Raw genomic sequence first — 20,027 nt, 5'->3', positions numbered from 1 at the left:
TTCCCAAAATCCGGTGTCACAAGTGCATGAGCATCTATTAGGAAGTACAATACTAATACAACGTCTGTCGGGAACATGCAATAGACAGGATAAAATAAATGAATATGATGGAGACTCCATGTGCTGCGGATTGTAACATGCAATGCAGTCATTAAAGTCCCCTTAGCAGCTACGCATATGAACTAAGATGACCACCAAATGAACCTGCCTTAATGCTTGCACAATTAGTGCAGAAGTGTAGCATGAGTACGTAAATCAATGCGTACCTAGTAAGTATCTAGCCTAATCCCGAAGAAGTAGTGATGAGGGATCGACATCGACACTTACTAGTAGTCCAATAAATCAGGTATAATCACTACAAGAATTTTGATTTTTAACGACCATTTTTTAACGAAGGGGTATGAATTTGGTCGTTATAGATGTATCAATAACGATCACATTTTTTTCCGGTCGTTAAAGTTAATTTTTAGTTTAATATTAACAAAGGGATAATATTCGATCCTTAAAAGTTATAAATCCGGTCATTAAAAATAAAAATAGTAAGAAAAAATAACGCTAACCTTTCCGATTTTTCCCCCAACTCACGATCAGCTCACCCTGCACGTCACTTTCCCCTCTTTGTTTGCCCAACCCACAATTTTCCAAACCCACTTTTCTTTCTTTCCCAACCCACAGTTCTCTAAAGCATCAGACTTTGTGTTCCTCTCTGCAACCTAGGATTTCATTCTTTCTTCTTCTCAAGGTAAGCTCTAAACTTGCAGTAATATTGTGAAATTGGTTACTTTTTTTTTTTTATATTCCAATTATCTCTGTTTTTTAGGTATTGGTTCTTCTTCTAATTACATGTTCAACAATTTTACAATTATATGTCAATTTGTAAGAACATTCGCCCTAGAAACTTGAATTGGCCGAAGAGAAAAAAAGTGACGATGGGGTTATAGAACTCTTATTGGTGTTGTTGTCTTTTTCAATTCAATAAGCATTACTATTAAAAGGATTGATTGATTTCTTAAACAAATCTTCTGAGATAAAGGTGAAATTTACTCCATTTTTTAATAGGAAAGTAACTTACATTGCTGATGAATGTTAGGAGTTTCTTTATTATTTTTTTTCTTTTTTATTGAATATTGTTCGTTATATGTCAACTATGTGTATTCTCTTGTAGAGCAGATTATTTTTTAATTAGGTTTTATTTTGAGGAAAATCATAGTTTTATCGAGACAATATGTTTCTCATATCTGGTTGTGATTGTATTATAAAATTGTTTTGGTGATATAAGAATTCTCTAACTTCCTCTCTAATTGTACTAATTGGAAGGGGAAAAAAACCATTTTTCTCATTTTTGAATTGAATTTACCTGTTTCCTTGGCCTTCAATGACTATTCATGGTTTATGTATAGCAACGTTCAATCAGAATTATAAGAGTTGTTCAAGTTACTTGGTAAAAGTTCCTGAAGTAATTCACACCATATGCATTTTCTTGCTTCAAAGCTGCAGTCCCGTGAGAAAAACATTTGTGCGGTAGCTTGCAACAATTAAATGAAATAGTTGTCGAAGAGATCACTATAGCAGTATTAGACTTTTGTATGACAAAATCTAATAGCTATTCGCTATGAGCAACCTTTTTCAGTCTAATGTCTAAACCATATCTAGTCTGCTTCCACTCAGAATGGACAAGAACAACTGCAATATATGCATTGCAAACAAAATAGTGTGCATGATAAATAGACTCAATTGTATAATTTGAAGATCATACACTACAATAGAGCTCAAAAGATGACAAAAGTTCAATCGAGAATCAGTATCAGCTGGTTGATCAAAAGGCTTGTTAGAGTTTCCTTGTTCCATTTTAATCTGTCCTCCATCTATCATTACAGAACCTGAATTGCCACCCTGATAAAACACATTCAATGAGAAAATTGTTAGGACTATGCAACTTGTTTTCCATTTATAAATGCACAGATAATGCTCTAAACCTTCAAGCTTGTTGATTCTGCAAATGTCGACTCTACTTCTCTGAGGCGCTCCGCTGTTTTCATGTTTTCCTGATAATTTGAATGAAAACAAACTATTAGTATTGCTGCAGCTCCATATGGTATCAGTAAACAAAATGATCGACAAGGATTAAGCAGGAATGAAAGAAGACATCTCATTTAAGATCTTTAATTTTCACATATTAACAAGGATTTTTGAATCAGTCTTGCAAAATATAATATCATGTCAAGAACGATTATGTGTATAACTCAGTTTCTTCTTCTTTTTCTATCTCTGCTGATTTTTAGACATTTGTAAATGAGTTAAATGTTCATCTTTTTAATCCATCTTTCAAGGGACTTATTCCAATGATACCATCAAAGAACAGTAAACTAATAATACTAGTTTCTCTCAGGGAAGGCACAAAATACTTCACTGTTTATACCCTTGTTTGGTTCTTGTTAGAGGGTATTTACTTGATGGAATTTGGTTCGTCTCATTTAATATAGTGACGTTACCTGTTCTGGTTATAACTCACGTCCAATTTTCTATCTGGTTCATACATTAGCGGACAAATACCAGTATGCAACAATTTTTTATCCCTCATGTCCATTTTGTCATTGCAGTTTTAGTATGTTGAACTCCTTTTTTCTTTTACATGTTGCCCTTATGTTCTGTTGAATCAATTACTTGTCTGGTAGCATCTCTTAGACTTTAAACTTTTTTTGTTTCTTCATGGCAATGGAATCTTCGATATCGGGATGTTAGAGCGCACACTACAATAATTCTGAACTCTAGTAAGCCTCCCCTTTTCTACAGAAGCTATAATAAAGGATCAACTGGAGTTCTTTTGTTAAATTTCACGTTATTATAAGTTATATTCAATGATGTATGCAGTATTTGACATGGATTTCCTTGTATATTTAATGTCACTTCTTGCTAACTTGGTTACTTTAGTATCTGGTATGTCTAGTTCAAACGCCTCCATTTTGACAAAACCATATTGATCCTTAAATAACTTCAGCCAATTCTTGAATTGAATTTGACTTTTATATTATGAAACCAATTCAAGAATCAAGAATAAAAGGTTAATAATGGAAAACAATATTTTCATTTGATGCACACAGTTAAATTTTTATTTTTCTAGTTTATAAGATAAGTTTAATATTTAAAGATACTTGTGAAATATTGTAGGACAAATTTGACAGTGATGATATAAATGATCAACGAGATCATGTCTTGAAACATATGAGAAAGTTATGGAACAATTGGAGAGGAACGATGCACAAGAATATTAAGTCTAAACCATTCCGTTATGCTCTAAAAGATGTGCCAGAGGAGGTAGACAAGAGTGATTGGGAATGGCTAGTCAAGGAGCATTTTCTTACTGAAAAATTTAAGGTATGATTTCATAACTATTTATTAACATTGTCTAATATTAAGTGGCTAACCAGAATTTTGCCGGTATGTTGTTAATTTAGGAGACAAGTACAAGAAACTCGGTCAATAGATCTAAGTTGAGTATGCCTCATCGTACGGGTAGTAAGCCAATTAGGCAGATCATTTATGAATTGGTGAGTACATCTTATAATTCTATTAAGAAACCTCATCTTTGTTACAAAGATTTCTTTGACTTGTTTATTTAAATATGAAGGGAGGTAAAGATGGTAATCCACCAGATGTGGCAACTATTTTTTTTGAGACTCGTAGAAGAAAAACAAGCTTGTCGAACCTGAAACCAATGAGAAATATGTATGTTTATTGATAAATTTCATTTTACATTATTTATTTACCGTGTTGTATTCTTTTGATTAAATTATTATTCATTTTACAGGATAAAATCAAAGAATTGGTGCATACTGAATCGTCTCTTACAAACATTGAGGTTGTAGAACGGTGCTTCGGACCTCAACGAAAGAGCCATGTAGTTGGATTTGGTGGTGGGATAACCGCTAAGGAGTTGAAAGGTGGTAACTCCTCTAAAGTTGTATTGTTGGAAAAGCTGAATGCTACTATAAAAGAAAATGAATCACTAAAAGGACGTTTGGATAGGCTAGAGAGTAAATATGATGAGCTAGGGAGTAAGTACGCACAACTTGCAAAAATAGTGTTTGATCAGCCTTCATCACCATCTTCAAGTGATCAATAGATTGAATCATTTAACAGGTTAGTAGATTGAAAATCCTATTTTACTATGTGATGAAAATATTGCAATGCTCATGTGAATTTTATCCTTATGTCATTAAGGTTTATGAATAAATAAAAACATAGTCAATGAAACACGTGAATTTAAGCAAGAATGAAGTTTCAAATATTATGTACATATGTAGGTTACAATCAGGGGCGGATCCACTTAGTATGTTTTGGTTCACAGGAACCCATTCTCCGACCCAACATTCAGTACTATGCTGTACATAGAGACAGTACTTTAGTTTCTCTAATCCTGTATCCTCGCGTTGCTATAGGAATCTAGATGAGAATTATGAAGAAAAGAAGAAATAGTTTCCAAACTGGGTTTGCAGTTAGCAACTTTGATCTTTGTGTTCTATATTTCCATTTAAGCTTAATTGATCTTGAATTTAGATTGAAAGATTCATTTGATATTGTGCATTTTCCTATATTCTATCTTCTACCCGTTGATCCAATTTATATGCGACATTTTCTGTTTTGGGATGCCCCAAATATGATTTTCAAAAATTCAAAACAATGTTCAACTAATTATTTGAATTTGAACTCTGATGAGATGCTATTCTATCAAACTGACTTTTCAAGAACTATTCAAATACTTTTATCCGGTGGTTAGCGCTGATGTGTCTTAGCAACACTAGTAATTTATACTAGTTATTCTTGTAGTATCAGCTTTAATTTTGTAATTTATACTACAACTATTGTTGTCTAATTATTGAATTTTGTTAGCCTTTTGCAACCCAAAAAACATGGAGCCTTGCCCTTGAGTTGTTATAGTTCAGGTGTTAATCACTTGAAGAAACTGTAGAAAATAATTCATTTCTTTTTTAATGCTTGAGCGGCAAAATTAATATCTATGGTTTCCAATGAATGCTCAGTAACAATCTCAATATCAGCGCCTGGTGTTCTTGTTATCCAGCAGCAGCAAATGTGGTTAGACCACAGGTGGTTAGCGCTGATGTATCTTAGCGACACTAGTAAGGGAACTCTAACCATTCCAAGTTATAGAATGAGCGTAAAGGGTCCAGTAACTAGGATTGCAAGCAATTAAAATTGTGTTCATCCTGAGACGTTCATTTAAGATGTTAATGTTTCTTGTTGGTTTTATGTGAAACAACAAAAATTAATAAGGGTAAGAGAAACGAAATTACTTTATCGGCAATTACTTTCGACAGCAACGTGATTCATTCTTTGGTTCTAAATCTCTCCTATTGGTTATTGGTTTTCTTCTTCTTTTTAATCTGTAGAATTTCATGAAGCTCTATATGGGATTTGCTTCCCAGAAGTCACACTCATTGTGCAGGTTCTAGTGTGACAAGATTGGGTTATGTATAACTATCATTTAGTCTTCTTACTATCATCGTCTTCAGATATAGGAAATTTAATGTGTCGTATTCTTGCTACAATACTATATGTCGTTATGTCATTTGATCTTTGTATTTTTCATTCCTGTTTATAACCATCAGTGTAGCCTTTAATGGATCAATTTTTTTCTTAGTGTTTATCTTGTGACTAATGGCATAAATTTGTTGCTTTAACAGATCAAAAAATTGAAGTCCGAAGAACCTATCCTTGAAGAAAGTGTAAAGCAAGTTGAAGTATAAGAGGTTTTGGTCGTCAGCGATGGTTTTTATCATTACATATATATGCTGCAATTTTACTTTCTCTTTTTAAGGAATTGTTCAAAATGATGCTTGACTCACCTCACTTTATGCTTCAAGTAGCCTCCTGGCTGATTTGCATTATTTTTACTAAGATGGGTTTCTTACGAATTGGATTGGTTTCTGGTAAATATGATACTTTAGTTCTTTGTATTAACAAGATATCAAGTATTTGATTTATTTCCAATGTTGTTGAGCGTGTATGAAAGCATATAAATAATTATTATTTTTCATTTAATTTAAATTTTCTTAATTATATTTATTACATTTTCATATTAGCGTAAAAAAATGTAGTCATTAAAACTCTTTAACGACAGGTTTCTCAAACAGATAAATGACTATTGACGAAGAGAATTTTGGCTGTTAAAAGTGATCATACAATTAACGAAGGGAATATCGGTCGCTAAAAGCATTCGAATTGACTTAATACATTGTTGCCATTAAAGACTTTCAACGACCGGATAAAAAATTAGCGAGGGGAAAATTCTGTCGCTAAAAAGCACGAATAACGACCGGAAATTATGCTGTCGCTAAAGAATCTTTAACGACCGGATTGTAAACCGGTCGTTAACTTATAACGTCGGGACTTTTAACGACCGGCGACGACCGGACTTTTTTCGGTCGTTATCAACTTATAACGACCGGAATTGGACTTTTAACGACCAGATTTCCCCTCGCTAAAGGCCCATTTTCTTGTAGTGAATGGAAGTAAATAGATATGAGGCATAGCAGGTAAAAACGAGGAATATATAAGTGCATAATATGATCCTCAACAGAAGAACAAACACAAGGTCCTCAATAGCTGGACAATACCTCGAATAAAATACGTAATGGTCAATTCCAGATAAAATGTCACATCTCAAGTCAGGATAACTCACGGGTACACTGACTTCTTATCAAATATCACTCACAATTCTGCCGAGGCGAACGACCCGATTCCATAAGAGTAAATGCATGATTTCTTGTCGTGGCGCATGGCCTGATCCCATAATAGTACCCTTGAGGTCGTTCAGTTGTGTACACTGCCGAGGGTCAACCAAAACGAACCATAGATGTATCTCATAATACTGTCGAGGTCGTACGGCCCGATCTATAATAGTACTGCTGAGGCATCCAACCCAATCCTATAGGAATAATGAAACTTGACTGGTCACTAGCCCCACTCACGCATATATGTGTGAGTTATGTAGTTTAAGAGACTCTTCAGATAATTTCGTACAACACAAGAGAAATCTGTATAAGGAAAGTATAATTTCTACTATTAATCAAGTAATTCACCAAATATCTAAAATAACAAGTCTGATACTCTGTGCAAGTCTAGTCTCAGGCAACAATGTAATTAAAGAATTTAAATAGGCAAGAATAACTCAAATATTACAATTAAAGCATGGAGCGAGTCTAAGTCTACCGGACCTAATCAGGATTTCTAGCATACGCATGGACACTCATCACCTCATACGTGCGTAGCTCTCACAACATGTAGCACATAACAATTATAACACCTATAGGGTAATTTCTCCCTCACAAGGTTAGACAAGAGACTTACCTCGCTCCGTAATCCAATAACCAACTCCAGCGCCTCTCTAACACCTCAAACCCAAAGCCAAGCGATCTGAAACTATTCAAAGAATGTGCAAACCAATCAAAACATACTCAAGAATCCATAATTTTCATTTAGAAACAATTCTCAATGCCACAAAAAAGTCAACAAAAGTCAACCCTAGGCTCACGCCTTAATTCCAAAAATTGTCGAAAATAAATATTACCCATAAATATATAGTCTATATTCAGAAAATCATCCAATTTAATCCATAAATTGACCCTCAAATCATGAATTTACCATTTCTCACTTTGGGGCTCAAAACCCCAATTTCTACGATCCAAACAAGGATAAAAATGATACTCAACGGCAACAATCATGCACAAACATCGAAATAAAGGTTATATATTTACCCCCTTGTTGAAATGAGAACTATACCGCAAAAATCACCTCAGACGGAGCTCTAGAACTCAAGATATGCTCGAAATACTAAAATGCTCGATTTGCTAATTTAAAAAACTGCCAGGTAATTTTTGTTCACCGCCTTTACGGGAGACCTTCGCGTTCGCGAAGAGAAATTTTTCACGTTGAAAGGTCAACCCAGAATTCCTTCTTTGCGTTCGCTGCACTGCTCCCGCGCTTGCGAAGAACAAAAGCTCGCACCAGAAACCAGCAATCTTTTCCTATACGGAAATGGGTATAACACTCTCGTACGACCTCAAAATTCGACGATTCTTGTTGCTAAGATTCCGTAATTATGAAGCAGAAAAAGGTCATTTCTCAATATGGTACCCTTTATGCCAAAAGAAACGACGTCGAAAAATCAAATAAGAGCGCGACACAATCCAAACCCATCGAAAACTCATCGGAATCTAACCAAAACTTGCGGACAAGTCCAAAATCATCATATAACTTGTTAAAACTTTTAAATCATGAATCTGAGCTGGTTAAGTCCACTATTTGACTGTGGTCAACTTATTTTCTTATACTTAACTAGTATGCAACTTAAATGTTCAAATCACTCTTAAACATTCCTAGATGATGCCAAATTTTACGTACAAGTTACAAATCACAATACAAAACTATTCCGCGACTAGGAATCCCAAACGGACATCGATAACAATAAAGTCCTTTTCAAATAAAACTTAGGAAATTCTAAATCTTCAAAATGCCAACTTTCCACAATAAGCGCCGAAACGCTCCTGGTCCACCCGAAACTCAATCCAAACATACACCCAAGTATGTAATCACCTTACAAACCTATAGGAACCTTCAAATCCCAATTTTGAGGCCGTTTACTCAAAAGCAAAACCTCAGTCAACTCTTCTAACTTAAGGCTTCCGAATTGAAAATTGTTCATCCAAATCTACTCCGAACTTCTAAAAAATCAAAATCGACTATGCACGCAAGTCATAATAAATAAATTGAATCTACTCAAGGTCTTAAATCGCTGAACGACGTAATAGAGCTCAAAATGGCCGGTTGACTCGTTACACCTTACCTAAGCTTCTACGAGTTATAACTCAATTGTAAAGACTAGAACTTGCAAGTTTTGAAAGAGTAGTATACTGTTTGTTGTTACGTCACTGTTGGCTGGTTGTGAACTTATTTTTAAATTGAGTTCATGGCTGGTGTATGTGAGAAGAGGCTTAATTATGCAATGTTGGTTGTGTTGCTCTATTTGAAAGAAAAGACAAGTCAGAAACGTATTTTAGTAGTCCAAAAAATTAATTTGAGTTGCTGAACTTGTGGGACTATTATGGGGTCAGTTCAAAGTTGTATTGTGGCTGAAATTAGTAAGGATAACTGAATATGTGGCGGTTAATTGTTTTGATAAATTCTGAAAGGGATAAGAGGTTTTAAGCTATAGTTGTTTAGTTACAAAACCGAGCTTGACGTTTGTTGTACTATTGTTTGAATTGTTGGAATTGTCCTTACGTTGTTGAGGAGCTAAATGGATAGGATTAATTTTTGATATTGTTGATGTTTTTGTTTGTTGTTGTTTTGAATTCGAGGAAGTGAGGAAATATAAGGGAAGTGCTTCCCAATTCTCTGTAAAAGAGCTACTAGCTTAGAAATCTATTTTAAGTTCTTCCATGGTATTAACTATAGTTCTGATACCTTGATGTAGGTTGAAGTACTACGGGCAGTGTTTATTGAGTCATTACCAACAAAGGTATGTTAAGACTAATCCTTCCTTCTTTTTGCATGATCTAGGTAACAAAACTTAAACGTAAGTTATTCCATTAATGGTTCTACTCTTAGTAGTTAAGGATGTCTGCGTTATTCATTCCTGTGAAATGTAATTCAAAGCATGCCCAAGTATGTTCCTAAGTCCTTATATAGGCATACGATAAAGATGTCCTAATGACCATAAAAGGCTCTTCATGCATTTACCACCAAGCTATGACCGGTTGGGTAGTTACACATTTACCACCGAGCTACGGCCGGTCGAGCAGTCATGCATTTATCACCGAGCTACGGTCGGTTGGGTAGTTATGCATTAACCACCGAGCTACGGTCGGTCGGGCAATCATGCATTTACCATCATGCTACGGCCGGTCGGGCAGTTACCACTGATAGGTGGTGCAGTCATGTTATGATATGGATAATAGTCCAAAAAAGAGGCATTAAATATACAAGTATAACTAATATGCATATCATGGCCCCCAGTGGCACTTCAGAAGTTCAAGTTGATTCTTATATCCTCTATTTGATGTTGGCTTATTGTTATATTTCAGTTCTGCCTTACATACTCGGTACACTATTCGTACTGACGTCCTTTTTGTTGTGGACTCTGCTTTCATACTTGCATGTGTAGGTAATCAGTTTGACGAGCCCTCATAGTAGATGAGGTTAGCATTCAACGAAGGTTCGTTAAGACTCCACTTCATTCGGAGTGCAGACGAGTCTATAAGTCATCGTGTCAGAGTTTTGCTACAGACTTATGGGTACTGGGGCCATGTCCTGACTATCTTTCGATGTCAAATATTCTTTGAGGCTTTGTAGACACAGGTCATTATGTACTATATGTCAGAGGCCTTGACATCCCGTATGTATTCATGTTTTGAGTACGATGGTTCGTTGTACAGCTTTGCCCACTTACAATTATACATTACGAGTTGTGGCCATGTTGGCCCATGATAGTTATAGAAAGAATGAGTTCAGCCAAGTCGACATATGTATGTTCTAGTTTTCGTCGAACGATCATGAGTTATAGAATGGTTTGCTCGAGCCTGTACAGCACCGAGTGCCATCCATGCCTCCCCAGGTTGGGGCGTGACAAAGTGGTATTAGAGCAGGTCGTATCTTAGGGAGTCTACGAAGCTGTGTCTATTAGATTCTCACTTATGGGTATGTTACGCGCCACACTTATAATTGAGAAGCTACATGGAATTTAGGAAATGTTACCCTTCTTTCACTTTCTTATCGTTCCATAGAGCTGAGTCATAAGAAGTTAGTATGAAGCTTCTACCGGATTATGTATGCACCACAGGTGCAAGTATTACAGTAGAGCTTTAAGTCATGGATGTAAATTCCACCTATGTGGAACGGAAGTTATGAAAGAGACATAAGATATGATGATAGATTTAAAGGTAAGTAAGTTAAAAGTGAAGAAGGTACGAGATACTCAAGTACAGAAGGTTGTGAATAGTCCAGACTTTAGATATAAGGCTAGAAGCGTCGTGATTCAGTATTCAAAAATGATAGTGGTGTCGTCAGTAGCACATCTTCCAGCCTATGCTTTCCGGGTACCGAGAGGTCTAGTTATGAGAACAAAGAAGAATTAGAGGAAACATGATGTCTCGCTTGAGGTTCCAGAATAACATAAGGAAATATATGGTGCTAGCAAGTTAAATGAGGTTGCGAGTAGTATGAATGGATATGTGTAGGTTGCAAGCTAGAGTATGATAGAGCGACAAGATTTTAGGTAGACATGAGTAAGGATAAGAAAAAGTGAGTGAGAAGGTGACGAGAATAGGTAGACATGAGTAAGGATAAGAAAAAGTGAGTGAGAAGGTGACGAGAATAGGTTAGACATCGGGATTAAGCCCATCAAAATGAGAGAGTTGATGGTTTTCGTAGGTTATAGAAAGCTCAGTATAGCTTGAATGAACTCGAAGGAGTTTAAGACTAGGAGCATTTAGAAGAGATGGAATGCTGTCTTGGTAGTAGAATAAGAGTGTGAGTGTGATAAGCGATAAGCGATAAGAGGATAATGTTTAGGAATATAGCCTTCGATTGAAGTAATGATTCAACGAGAACGGATTTTTTGAATTGCACGAGATTAGAATACTTCCCATAAGATGAATCACATTGAGATGCTATGAAATATGATTATTGAAGTATAGTATCGTACCTAAGGTGGATCAAGCAAATAACTTCAGATGTTAGCCGACGAGATGTGACCCCTAGTGAAAATGTATTGTGTAAGAAGTTTCAAGTTAGTGGATTGCAGATCAACATTAAGGTGAATCAACAAAAATATAGCAATAGTCGTAAGATCGACGAAGCACCAAATAAAGAATTTCAGTACACCTACCGATGCCAGAGGAACAACTTGTCATAGTTCTGTATATATTTGCAATGTGAGGCCTAGAGATTCTAAAAGCTGGAGAAAAAGGGAGATAAGTATTGCGTAGGCCTACGTACAAGGACAGGGTCGTACATGATGCATGATAGAAGGTAGCAACAGTTACGAGATTGGAAGAATTACGACCAGTTGTGGTGTAAGAAAGGGGCCTAAAGGGGGAATGCCCTGGCCTTTGGATTAATTCACAGAACAGCTGCCTAGATGGCAAGGACAATATTAAAGTATTCGTAAGAGTTGTAGGTTATGAGACTGATAAGAGCATCAGCCACATTCGAGGACAAATGTTTCAAAGGGAGAATAATGTTACACCTCATGTTTTTGTACGTAAAAGTATGTCGTAAGTCAATTGATGTAAGCTCGGAAATGAAATCCTATTTGAAAGTATATAAAGTAAGTTAATAATGTTACCTTGAAGGTTTCAAACATTTAAGATCATGATAAGCAAGTACCAGAGGGATAGAAGGTTTAGAAGCTAATCATAGAAAATAAGTTTCATTGAAAGTTAGGAATGTTATAACCCGTACTTTGGGGTGCAACTAGGGTATTTAACATGATAAGAAGGTGATGTTATGAGGTATTTTAGTTGTATGATAGTCGTGTGTTATGCTTTGAAGTCAAGAGAGTTATGAAACAAAAGTTGACAAAAGTCATCACAAGCTACATTTATAAATTTTACTGAAATTTAGGTCTAATATTAATAAGTTTTTCTCCCAATATACTTGGAGTTACAGGGAGACCCACCCACCAAATTGAAGGCCTATGAGTCTAGTTTCCAACTCATTAAAGCGTTTGTCATTATGACATTAGAGTAGAGAGATATTTACATTTTTGCGAGACTGTGCAAACCGGTATGTGACAAGTAGGTGCATCACCTACTTGCTTAAATGAAGGGACCAAATAAATCACCAAAAAGGGGTGGATTGAGGGAGGCCAAGGGGCCATTTATATGGGCTGATTCTCTCACCTTTTAAACATAATTTCCTGAGATAAACCTAGGGTAAACAACCGTGCTAAACCTCCCCCAAAAATCCCACACAAACCCTAGGTGATTTCGGGTGATACGAAGTGATTCTAGTGCCGAAAAACCCAGACAGCTTGTTGGTTTCCTTTTCTCCTTCTTGTAGCTACATTGGGGGACTGACTTTGGATAAAGAGGGACTAGGTTTCGCGGTTTCTGCTTAGTCCTAGGTAATTTTATACTTCTCTTTCCCTTACCTAAGCTTTTACGAGTTGTAACTCGACCGTAAAGACTAGAACTTACGAGTTTTGAAAGTGTAATATGTTGTTTGTTGTTGCATCACTATTGGCTGGTTGTGAACTTATTTTTATGTTGAGTTCATGGTTGGCTTATATGAGAAGAGGCTTAATTATGTACTATTGGTTGTGTTGCTCGATTTGAAAGAAATGACAAGTCGGAAACGTATTTAGTAATCTGAAAAATTAATTTTGAGTTGTTGAACTTATGGGACTATTATAGGGTCGTTTTAAAATTGTATTGTGGCTAAAAATTAGTAGGAATGATCGAATATGTGGCGGTTAATGTGGTTGATAAATTCTGGAAGGGAGGAGGTTTTAAACTATAGTGGTTTAGTCACAAATCGAGCTTGCCGCTCATTGTACTACTGTTTGAAGTTAGAATTGTTCTACGTTGTTGAGGGGCAGAATAGATAGGATTAGTTGTTGATATTGTTGTTTGTTGCTGCTTTGAATTCGAGGAAATGAGGAAATATAGGGGGAGTGCTGCCCAATTCTCCATAAAAGAGCTACTAGCTTAGAAATGAGTTTTAAGTTCTGCTATGGTAGTAACTATAGTTCTAATATCTTGATGTAGGTTGAAGTACTACGGGCTATGTATATTGAGTCGTTACATACAAAGGTATATTAAGGCTTATCCTTCCTTCTTTTGGCATGATCCAGGTAACAAAACGTAAATGTAAAGTTATTTCATAAATGGTCTACTCTTAGTAGTTAAGGGTGTCTACGTTATTCATTCCTATGAAATGTAATTCAAAGCATGTCCAAGTATGTTCCTAAGTCCCTATTGAGTATACGATAAAGATGTCCTAATGATCGTAAAAGGCTCTTCATGCATTTACCATTGAGATACGGCTGATTGAGCAGTTACGCATTTACCACCGAGTTACTGTCAGTCGGGTAGTCATGCATTTACCATTGAGCTACGGTCGGTTGGGCAGTTATGCATTAACCATAGAGCTACAGCCGGCTGGGCAGTTACCACATATCAGTTAGGCAGTCTTACGATATGGATAATAGTCCCAAAGAGAGGCATTAAATATTAGTATGAATATCATGGCTCGTTGTGGCACTTTAGAGGTACAGGTTGATTCTTATTTATCTCTCATTGATGTTGGCTTATTGTTACATTTCAGTCCCCTTACATACTCGGTACACTATTCGTACTAACGTCTGCTTTCATGCCTGCAGGTGTAGGTAATCAGTTTGAAGAGTCCTCATAATAGACGAGGTTAGCATCAACGAATGAACGGTAAGACTCCACTTCATTTGGAGTGCAACCGAGTCTATAAGTTATCGTTGTCAGAGTTTTGCTACAGACTTATGGATAGGCTGGGGCCGTGTCCCGACCATCTTTTGATGTCAAATACTCTTTGAGGCTTTGTATACACAGGTTCATTATGTACAGTATGTCAGAGACCTTGACGTCCCATGTGTATTCATGTTTTGAGTACGATGGTTCGTTGTACCCTATTTGCCCACTTACAATTATACATTATGAGTTGTGGCCATATTCCCATGATAGTTACCGAAAGAATGAGTTCAGCCAAGTCGGCCTATGTATGTTCTAGTTTTCGTCGAACGATCATGATTTGTTCTAACTTCCACTGCCGACGGCCCGCCATTACCCCAGGAGATATTCTCAAAAAAAGTCTAACCCGAACTCGTCAACTGCCATGACTCTGGCACCTCTATTACGGACTTTAGCCCATCGTGAATAAGAATTCCTTTCCATTATCTAAAAAAGTTGAATTAAATCTATATAGCCTTTTGAATACGTCTCCAAGGATACTGGAGGCACCACCACACAATTTGCCGCAATTCCCTTTAACATTTGAAACCCCAGTTGACCCCCTTGATTATATTGTCACTGGGTACATGGAGACGTAAAAATTGCACGGGGCGCTCTATTTGGTCGTCCCCATTTAACCTATATCCATATTTTTAAAATTATTTTACTCATACCCTAATTTTAACAACTTCAGACGCTTCCTCTTCTTCCTCCTGACATATGCGTTCGCCAATAGCAGCGCCTAACTTCAGACTCAAATGTCTGAAGTTTATACTTTAGTATCTGAAGTATATATCCCATATGTTTGACAATCTTAGCCAAATATCTAAAGTTCATAACCAAATGTGTGAAGTGTATGTCAAAATATTTGAAGTTCATATCAAAATGACTGAAGTTCATAGAAAAATATCTGAAGTACATAATTGAACTGATGTTTGCCCTTGCTTATGAACTGAAGTTTGCGTGATTGCCTCTGCAAGTCAAGCCAAACTTCAGGCAAAAATATCTGAAGTTTTGCTTTGATAGGGCTACACTTCAGGCAAAAAATTCTGAAGTTCAAACTTTAGACATACACAATTGAACTGAAGATTGACCTTGCTTATGAACTGAAGTTTGCGTGATTGCCTTTGCAAGTCAGGCCAAACTTCAGGCAAAAACAACTGAGGTTTTGCTACACTTCAGGCAAAACATTCTGAAATTCAAACTTCAGACATAAATTTTTGCTATTTCAGGCCCGTATGTCTGAAGTTACGCAAAAAGTAGGTACGCTTGCACTTTTTTTTTGCAAAGCAGGTATAAGTTAAAAGGTGACCCAAAAAGTGGATATATATGCAAATGCCCCCACGAAGACAAAGCATAGAAGAAGCTGTAGAATAGTGCCATGTTATATGGAGTGAGCAAATTGGAAAAGATACACCAAGATAACAAATGTCGATGTTTTTAGAACAAACGCCATGTGCAAAGTAATTGTTGCGCTAACAAAATAATTCATATGAATTAATTAAAAAGAAAAGCTTGCAAAATTAAGTAAACATTGGGTATATCAGAAACGGTAATTTAGTTAGATCATAAACTTTTATATTAATGATAATTAGGTTAGTAGAATTGTTACATTAAAAATCAAAACAAGGAAGGTAAGCATAATATTGTGAACTACAAGGGAGATCAGTGTTACAGAGCCAGACCTGAGGGGAGGTCTATGAAATTATCAATTAATTTAAAGTGCTAAGAGTTCCTAAATATCTACTACCAGTGCGGACAATCAGGATGAATCATTAACGATCACTACACTTTATCACTCAATATTATTTTATGAAATTTGAGATTCTATACTCCTACTTTTTCTCCATTAGCCTTCTATTGAAATATCAACAAAATCTTTCCTGCAAATGTCAACAAAATTGTGAGAGACAACTGACAATCTAATATGAACGTCGTAAAGAAGTGTTTACAATACCAAGGCGGATTCAGGATTTAAATTCTATGGGTTCAACTTTTAAGATTTTTAACATTGAACCCATTATATTTTTAAAGTTATGGGTTCAAATCTATTATTTTTGAAATTTTAATGAATTTTTACACATAAATTTCTACTCCACGTCGAAAGATATGGATTCAATTGAACTCATAACTACCACATTGCATCCGCCTCAGAGTACACGTAAGGCGTATAAAAGTACAAGTCCGGAATTTTGCATCTAAACCCCTTATCTGCCAAGTAGAAACTCTTAACTGAACATGAGCAGCTCCCTGTCATCAAGCCTTTTAGTTTTATATTTTAATATAACAATTCCAACTTGCGCACACCTTGACAATTCTGCTATCTCCCATCAACACAAGTACCGAGTAATTTTGCACAAACGTTAGGTACACTGAGAAAAAATTACCTAGTGTGTTTGGTCTATGCTAAAATTTAAGCATCGTTCATCCATGATTTTCACCCACTTCATTGAGGTTACGCCACACTCTTAGGTGCAGCCATCAGACCTTTTATTAAACCCAGAATCTCATTACGCATCGTAGAAACAGCACTTGGACTGACCTGTTCCAAATGGGAGAACCACAGAGTATCTGCATCTTGGGTTCCACTGCTAACATACCATTGACAGATGACTCGTGCAATCGCTAAGACATACACGCCACAATCATAACCATTCACTTGCTTTGGCGTGCCTGGACATTCTTTGTAAGTGGCGCTGGATGCTGTATAAGGAAGAGTAACCTCGTATACTTGTTTGGCGTGATACTCATTCATGAACCCGTAGATGCTGTCATGATGTACAAATACATTGGAGTTTCTCTCAAAAGCCAGCAAGCTCCAATGACTCCCACCTTCAGCCATGCACACATCAGAATTATCGTTGATAGGTAAGAGAATCAACTTCCTTCTAGAAAGATGAAGTGGTTCCATGAAATCCTTCAGGCTTGCAGGATCAGGACACTCTTTAATCCAGAAAGCAATAGAAGGTGGTACCAGCAATATGACGTCAGATGGAAAGCTTGAGCTAAGATAGCTAAAATAGAACTCAATGATGCGGTCATTGAGATAATTAGGACCATTGAGAATGTCCAAATCTGATCGCCTGAGAACAACATCGTTGTAGCCGAGAATCTTCTCATCTGCTTTGGATTTAGCCATGGTGCCAATGCAAACTCTATACATAGTACTCAACAATTACATACAATAAGAAGAGATTGGAAGGAAATAAAAAAGAGTGAAATAAATTATCATTCTGATCAATCAGATTAGAATTTTCTTAGTACGACATCAATAGAACTGCTTATGATTTAAAAATAAAATCATCACACCACCAATATTTTGACTGAAATACCAAGTAAAAGGAAACATAGAATGTCCATAAACATTTAGGAGAAGAGATTCTAAATCTCCAACCAAATCAAACTTCAACCATACAAAACCTCCTCCAAATCCTTTGTCTCATTATTGTCTGTTTTATTATCATTAAACAGCTATTTTTTTAAATTCCGCACTACCCCAACTTTCAAACCTTAAATGTAACCCTTCAAAAGCTATTTAGTTTTTTCTTCCAAATGATGGATCCGAGTCGGACCATTATGATTTCTATTGACACCCTATGTAGCGTCTGTGTCCCAATCTAGTTGTTCACATGGATGATATTATTATGATTAAGGATTCCCAGGAAGTGATTGAGGTACTAATGCCGCACCACTTTACTAACTTTCATACCACAAAGACTTTGGACAACTTAAGAACTTGTTTGGTATAGAAATTGCTTAGTTAGGCAATTGGATATCTTGAACGAAACCGATATGTCTATCTACCAATTGACTCACCTCATACCTTTAAATTCAGCTTACTAGCTGAGGCTTTAACTAATCTAGGCGGCTACAGGAGATTAATCGTTCAAGTTGTATTGTCTTACCATCACATGTTCTGATGTTTATTTTACTATCTGCAGAATCTGGGATGCAGTAGTACTCATCCTTCAATCTATCAAGAGTAACCTTGTGCAGATACATCTATACGAAAAAACCTAGAAATATTGAAGTTTCTTAATTGTACACGACCTAATAATCTTATATGAGGATCCCTTCTACCATATCACTAACCACCAATCCATAAGTAGTTAGCTCTCTTATTTCTTCATTTTTCACATCAACAAAGCTAATAGATATAATTAACATTATTTTACAATAAGATTTGTAGTCCATTTCATTTGGTGTTTGGTTAATGCATTACACAATTTATCCAAATCAACAACATGATTCAACACACACAATGTAGACCCAACATTACAACAACAACATACCCAGTATTCCCACACCGTGGGGTCTGGGGAGGGTAGTGTGTACGCAGACCTTACCCCTACCTTGTGAGGATAGAGAGGTTGTTTCCAATAGACCCTCGGCTCAGGAATGCAGACCCAGCATTGATAGCTCTAAAAAGAAAACATAATTGATCAAGTCATGTCGTTTTCTCAATTCACAGTTTCTCTTTCAAAAACTCATCAAATGGAAAACCTTATTTCTTTTTTAAAGATGAAATTGTACAACCAGAGCTTTGCAATTAGAGGAAGAAGAAAAATGTTTTTTAGTTCTCATAAGTCAGCAACAACCTTACTTTATATTGGGTACAACTGAACCCAATATTGCGACATGAAAATTCTAAGCAAATATATTATATTATAAACCCATAATTTCAAAAATCCAATACAAGAACTTTAAATCATGAGCCCGCCTCCATATGGATTATTGCAAATGAAACTAATCAGACAACAACAATGATAATAGGAAATATCACCAATTAACTAGTAGAATCAAATATCAAAATTCACAATTTGAAAAACTCATTAAAGGTTCCATCATAAATAAACCAAAACACCCACTGAGTTAAATTTTGAGCCATGAGATTACCTCGAATGGAGCTTGGCCGAATCCTTGAAATCCTCTTGAATGTCACAATTATAAATCTTTAATTAATGAGTATAAAATGGAGTAGTACCGGTGAGGTGAAGGAAGAATAAAGAAGAAAAAAGTGTGGGACTGACAAAGGCACAGGATTAGTATTTTGTTTTTGTTCTTTTTTTTCTTTTGGAGCCACTTATTTGAGATTTTGGCCAAACTCATCCCCTAATATAACTTTAAGTACAATTTGTCCTCTAATTTACAAAACATGAGCACATAGGATCCAGCTAACATGAAACACCCACAACACTATTACGACTAGGGGTGGCAAAGGGGCGGGACGGGGCAGATATGGGACGGGTCGAAAACGGGTAATGAAAAAATGTATAAATTATCCGGCCCTATTTTATACGGATAAAAAGCGGATTAACCAGCGGATAATATGGGTAACCATATTATTCATGGCTTCATGAATATGATCACTTTTGGGAGAATTCCTAGTCTCCCAAATTTCAGGGACCACCAATTTGAGATTTTACAAATGTAAAAGTTAAAACATTAGTTATCCATTGGTTATCCGTTTTCTAAATGAATAATCTGGTTCTTATCCATATTTGACCCGTTTTTAAAAAGTTGATT

The 20,027-nt window shown here is 36.1% G+C and overlaps 3 protein-coding genes across 4 annotated transcripts; 1 reads left to right on the top strand and 2 right to left on the bottom strand.

Annotated features, from left to right (window-relative positions):
* The first annotated feature begins 567 nt into the window (after positions 1-567).
* LOC109240514 lies at positions 568-4,140 on the top strand. The gene is made up of 5 exons (XM_019407170.1): positions 568-742; positions 3,169-3,375; positions 3,456-3,548; positions 3,629-3,726; positions 3,809-4,140. The coding sequence occupies exons 2-5, from the start codon at positions 3,223-3,225 to the stop codon at positions 3,864-3,866; spliced, it is 402 nt and encodes a 133-aa protein (XP_019262715.1). The 5' UTR covers positions 568-742; positions 3,169-3,222; the 3' UTR covers positions 3,867-4,140.
* On the bottom strand, positions 1,153-2,732 carry LOC109240513. The gene is made up of 2 exons (XM_019407169.1): positions 1,977-2,732; positions 1,153-1,893 (listed from the first exon to the last, which is right to left on the bottom strand). The coding sequence occupies exons 1-2, from the start codon at positions 2,151-2,153 to the stop codon at positions 1,639-1,641; spliced, it is 432 nt and encodes a 143-aa protein (XP_019262714.1). The 5' UTR covers positions 2,154-2,732; the 3' UTR covers positions 1,153-1,638.
* A 12,448-nt stretch (positions 4,141-16,588) lies between the features above and the next one.
* On the bottom strand, positions 16,589-19,528 carry LOC109240512 (NEDD8-specific protease 1). 2 transcript variants are annotated; one of them, XM_019407168.1, is made up of 3 exons: positions 19,398-19,528; positions 18,854-18,922; positions 16,589-17,656 (listed from the first exon to the last, which is right to left on the bottom strand). In XM_019407168.1, the coding sequence occupies exon 3, from the start codon at positions 17,638-17,640 to the stop codon at positions 16,957-16,959; it is 684 nt and encodes a 227-aa protein (XP_019262713.1). In that variant the 5' UTR covers positions 17,641-17,656; positions 18,854-18,922; positions 19,398-19,528; the 3' UTR covers positions 16,589-16,956. The 2 variants fall into 2 exon arrangements, with proteins under 2 accessions (XP_019262713.1, XP_019262711.1); XM_019407166.1 differs by lacking the exon at positions 18,854-18,922.
* Between the last annotated feature and the right edge of the window lie 499 nt (positions 19,529-20,027).

Source organism: Nicotiana attenuata, unplaced genomic scaffold, assembly GCF_001879085.1.
Source record: "Nicotiana attenuata strain UT unplaced genomic scaffold, NIATTr2, whole genome shotgun sequence".
Lineage (NCBI taxonomy): Eukaryota > Viridiplantae > Streptophyta > Magnoliopsida > Solanales > Solanaceae > Nicotiana > Nicotiana attenuata.
This window is presented reverse-complemented; position numbering and strand designations above follow the sequence as displayed.

Bases quoted from the DNA above. Each gene is read 5' to 3' on its own strand.
- LOC109240513 (XM_019407169.1), bottom strand. From the start codon at position 2,153: ATGAGATGTCTTCTTTCATTCCTGCTTAATCCTTGTCGATCATTTTGT. The intron at 1,894-1,976 runs GTTTAGAGCATT...GTGTTTTATCAG, and splicing joins CAGAATCAACAAGCTTGAAG to GGTGGCAATTCAGGTTCTGT.
- LOC109240512 (XM_019407168.1), bottom strand. From the start codon at position 17,640: ATGGCTAAATCCAAAGCAGATGAGAAGATTCTCGGCTACAACGATGTT.
- LOC109240514 (XM_019407170.1), top strand. From the start codon at position 3,223: ATGAGAAAGTTATGGAACAATTGGAGAGGAACGATGCACAAGAATATT. The intron at 3,376-3,455 runs GTATGATTTCAT...TTGTTAATTTAG, and splicing joins TTCTTACTGAAAAATTTAAG to GAGACAAGTACAAGAAACTC. The intron at 3,549-3,628 runs GTGAGTACATCT...TTAAATATGAAG, and splicing joins GGCAGATCATTTATGAATTG to GGAGGTAAAGATGGTAATCC.